This window comes from Candoia aspera, chromosome 10 (assembly GCF_035149785.1).
Source record: "Candoia aspera isolate rCanAsp1 chromosome 10, rCanAsp1.hap2, whole genome shotgun sequence".
NCBI classification, from domain to species: domain Eukaryota; kingdom Metazoa; phylum Chordata; class Lepidosauria; order Squamata; family Boidae; genus Candoia; species Candoia aspera.
In genome coordinates, this window is record NC_086162.1 from 20,766,441 (window position 1) to 20,768,990 (window position 2,550).

The window sequence follows — 2,550 nt, forward strand, 5'->3', positions numbered from 1 at the left end:
TTGGAGTCTGTCCCAAGAATCTTCTTGGGGGCTGTGTTTATTACAGCACCCCAATAGCCCTGTCTCTGTCTCTGCTGTTTCTGGATATGTTAGATGATCAAAACTGGAGGACTGTGTTTTGGTTTCCCTTTGAGAGATGGCTTCTCCCTGGCCACCTCTTTTCAGTTATATCTCAGGGGGCACCTAGGATTGTTGCATCCAAACTTAAGCAAGTCTCATCTTGGAATAGTTATCTAAAATCATATAAACCATTGGATGCTTCATTTGGACTCAATGGTCATTTAATCCAACCCCTATGATGCAAGAAATTTGCTACTCCAGAATTGCTAATGGCCATCCAATCTCTGATTTGAAAGCTCTGATTTAGGGGAGATTGTTGTTCTCCAAGCAGCCTGTTCCACCATCAGCAGAAACATTGCCCACTACTTTTCTGCCCCCCTGTAAAATGCAGAAGTATTTTGGGTGATTTAGGGAGGAACAACACCTCATCCTCCCTTTCTTCTTTTAGCAAAGTCTGGTTATTCACCCCAGCTCATTTAGGGAGGGGAGGGGTGATTTGTGGTAGGAAGGAAGACAACTTGGACACTTTTAAGTGTGAGACATGAGCTCCAATTTAAATCTGGATCAGTTCAGAAAGAAATTGAGATATTTCTAAACGTAATAAAGAAAACAGATTGGCTTGTTTCCAAGTAAGTTCAACATGAGTATGTTAAAGTTCACTCATCCTGAAACTGTTGGAATAGTGGTGTTAGAATTCCACCCTCTAGTGAGGAATTATGGCAACTGAAATCCAACAGATCTGGAGCATCCCATCGGGAAGGCTTGGAGAAAAGAACATGTATTTTCTATATGTAACAGGCTTTTCAGGGTCTCTCAAAGAGGGTGGCAGAAAAACAGGTAACCCTGGTGCATCAAAGGGTGGGTAGCAAGAGGATCACAAAATCTCTGCCCTAGAGAACTTAGAAAATTTAGAGACAAATCCAGGGCTAAAAAGGTAAACATATCCAGTTGCCAAGACTGATATCAAACTTTTAGCAACCTGTGTGTGTGTGTCAAGATTCTCAGTTTTCTTTAGCCATGTTTTTGGAAAAGAAAAGGTATTAGATTACAGATGTTTTGTCTGTTGAATACATCTACTTTAGCACCTTTGTTGCTCTTCCACGTTCTGGAGATTTCCAGAGCAAGCGGGTGAAATAACACTAATTCTTTGATTCTCCCTTTCCAGGTTTTTTGACGACAGAAGAACCATCTGATTTCTTATTCCTCCTACTCTGTAAAGTTCCATTACATCATGGAGGTGAATCCCACTGCTCTGTGGATTTCCAATGCATCCATGCCACCATCCTTGGAAACCAAGTTTGATGAGAGCAGGCTCATGGACATGCTTAAGGTCTTCTTTTATGGGGTGATTTTTCTACTTGGTTCCCTTGGCAATGGAGCTGTCATCTGGATCACTATCCGCCAGGATTCATGGACCATCAGCTGCATCTGGTTCTTCAATCTAGCTCTGGCTGACTTTCTCTTCTCCTTTTGCCGTATAGCACCTCTTCTAAATATTGCTATCTATGAGGGTTGGGGGTTTGGAACCTTGGTATGCAAAGCCAGCGGCTTCATCAAGTACCTCAACATGTTCTGCAGTGTCTTCCTCTTAGCTGCAATCAGCATGGACCGGGCAGCTTGTGTAGCTTACCCAATATGGTCCAGACAGCATCGTAACAGCCGCTTGGCATGGCTAGCTGCAAGTGGAGCTTGGTTCATGGCCATTGTCACAAGCCTCCCTTTCTACCTTTACCGAAGAGTGGTCACTAAGGGCAACCGAACCAAGTGCTCGGTTGAACTAGCAGGAAATGAGCAAGTTGTAAAAGTGACCATCTATATGTTGAGACTGATATGTGGGTTCTTGGCCCCCTTCACCATCATTGTGATCTGCTACGGCATCATCACGGTGGTAATGAGGAGACGACACACTTCCCTCCAGTCAAAGAAGCCCTTCAAGGTCATATTGGCTCTTGTGGTCACGTTCTTCCTCTGCTGGGCACCATATCACATCATCTATCTCCTTAAATTGGCAGGAATGTCTGGCACAGCGCTCTCATTTACTAATCTGTTTGCTTCCTTCCTGGCCTATCTCAACAGTTGTGCAAATCCTGTCCTTTACTTCTTCCTGAGCATGGACTTCCACAAAAAGCTGACCCTTTCTAACATAATCAGGGCACTCAAGAAAACCTTGCTTGAAGACAACAGCTCTGTAATTAGAGGATCCATCGGTAACAATAAGGAAGTGTCTTCCATCGGTGAGCGGGCAACATCCTCAGAAGTCTATCCGATGCATTGTGGAAACTCAACACCGTAAACATGAAGTATTACCAGTGAATTTTGAATTTGTGTATTTCAGTTGTTGTTTCTGTCCCACCCCAAAACACCCACCCCTATATTTTCTGGACATTTTAAAGTTACAAATACTTGTAGGTGAGATGGGCTGACAGAGAACGGCCTTTTCTCCCATCATGAGCTGTGAAACATTGGTCTCGTTGTTTTGCATTAGTCAAA

At 43.5% G+C, this 2,550-nt stretch overlaps 1 protein-coding gene across 1 annotated transcript; it reads left to right on the plus strand.

Annotated features, from left to right (window-relative positions):
* Nucleotides 1–1,234: 1,234 nt before the first annotated feature.
* On the plus strand, nucleotides 1,235–2,550 carry LOC134503268 (chemerin-like receptor 1). Its single transcript, XM_063312019.1, has one exon. The coding sequence runs from the start codon at nucleotides 1,292–1,294 to the stop codon at nucleotides 2,351–2,353; it is 1,062 nt and encodes a 353-aa protein (XP_063168089.1). The 5' UTR covers nucleotides 1,235–1,291; the 3' UTR covers nucleotides 2,354–2,550.

What these genes read in the sequence shown, in the direction of transcription:
- LOC134503268 (XM_063312019.1), top strand. Translation starts at nt 1,292, where the DNA reads ATGGAGGTGAATCCCACTGCTCTGTGGATTTCCAATGCATCCATGCCA.